The sequence below is a fragment of the Austrofundulus limnaeus genome, unplaced genomic scaffold, assembly GCF_001266775.1.
Source record: "Austrofundulus limnaeus strain Quisiro unplaced genomic scaffold, Austrofundulus_limnaeus-1.0 Scaffold8964, whole genome shotgun sequence".
Classification (NCBI taxonomy): Eukaryota; Metazoa; Chordata; class Actinopteri; order Cyprinodontiformes; family Rivulidae; genus Austrofundulus; species Austrofundulus limnaeus.
The window spans coordinates 1-704 of NW_013961366.1; the positions used below are offsets into that span (position 1 = coordinate 1).

Genomic DNA, 704 nt, shown 5'->3' on the forward strand with positions numbered 1-704 from the left:
AGTTAGTTGTGGTCGTATCACTGAGTCAAACCAGCAGAACTTGTGCGTAGGGTGAGTTTATTGGAGCTGCCTGCTGACACACAGAGATATGAGAAATAATATAATAAATCCAGTCACTGGTCTGTATCACCTCGTAACTAAATAAATAAAGAAATGGGAATTAAATTAAAAACGTTTAACACTGTCATTGACTGGCCACACCTGCTGAGCTGCTTCCTTACAGTCAAACTTACTGAAGACAATACAAACTTTAAAGTCTGGTTATATTTATGGATAATAATGTGTTATGTTCTGTTTGGTTCTATAGAGGTGGACCAGAACCAACTCACAAGAGGACAAGCCTCACAGACAAAGTATCAAAATATCTCTACTTATCAATCTATCTGCCTGTCTCTCTCTTTTCTTGTCTCTCTGTAATCTTAGTGTGTCAGATTCTGTCTTCCTGTCTGTCTGACACTGTCGAATTCTTTTATTATTGTTTTCTGTTTGTCTCTGTCTTCCTGTCTTCTGTCTGTCCTTCAGTTGCTGGATGTCCATCTCTGTTGGTGTGTCTGTTTATCCACTTGTCTCTAATTCTAAACCTTGTTCACAGATGAGTCAGGACACAGAGACACGAACAAGAACTCGCTCTAAAGCTGTTCGAGGTGAGGACCCCCCAATACACACACACACACAAACACACACACAAAACACACACACACACA

The 704-nt window shown here is 40.1% G+C and overlaps 1 protein-coding gene across 1 annotated transcript; it reads left to right on the forward strand.

Moving 5' to 3' along the window:
- Positions 1-15: 15 nt before the first annotated feature.
- On the forward strand, positions 16-644 carry LOC106512607 (myelin transcription factor 1-like protein; the record flags this gene model as incomplete). Its single annotated transcript, XM_014001187.1, is given in 1 exon segment — positions 16-644. A coding segment is annotated over 1 exon segment (115 nt), but the record flags the coding sequence as incomplete, so codon positions are not given.
- Positions 645-704: the final 60 nt, after the last annotated feature.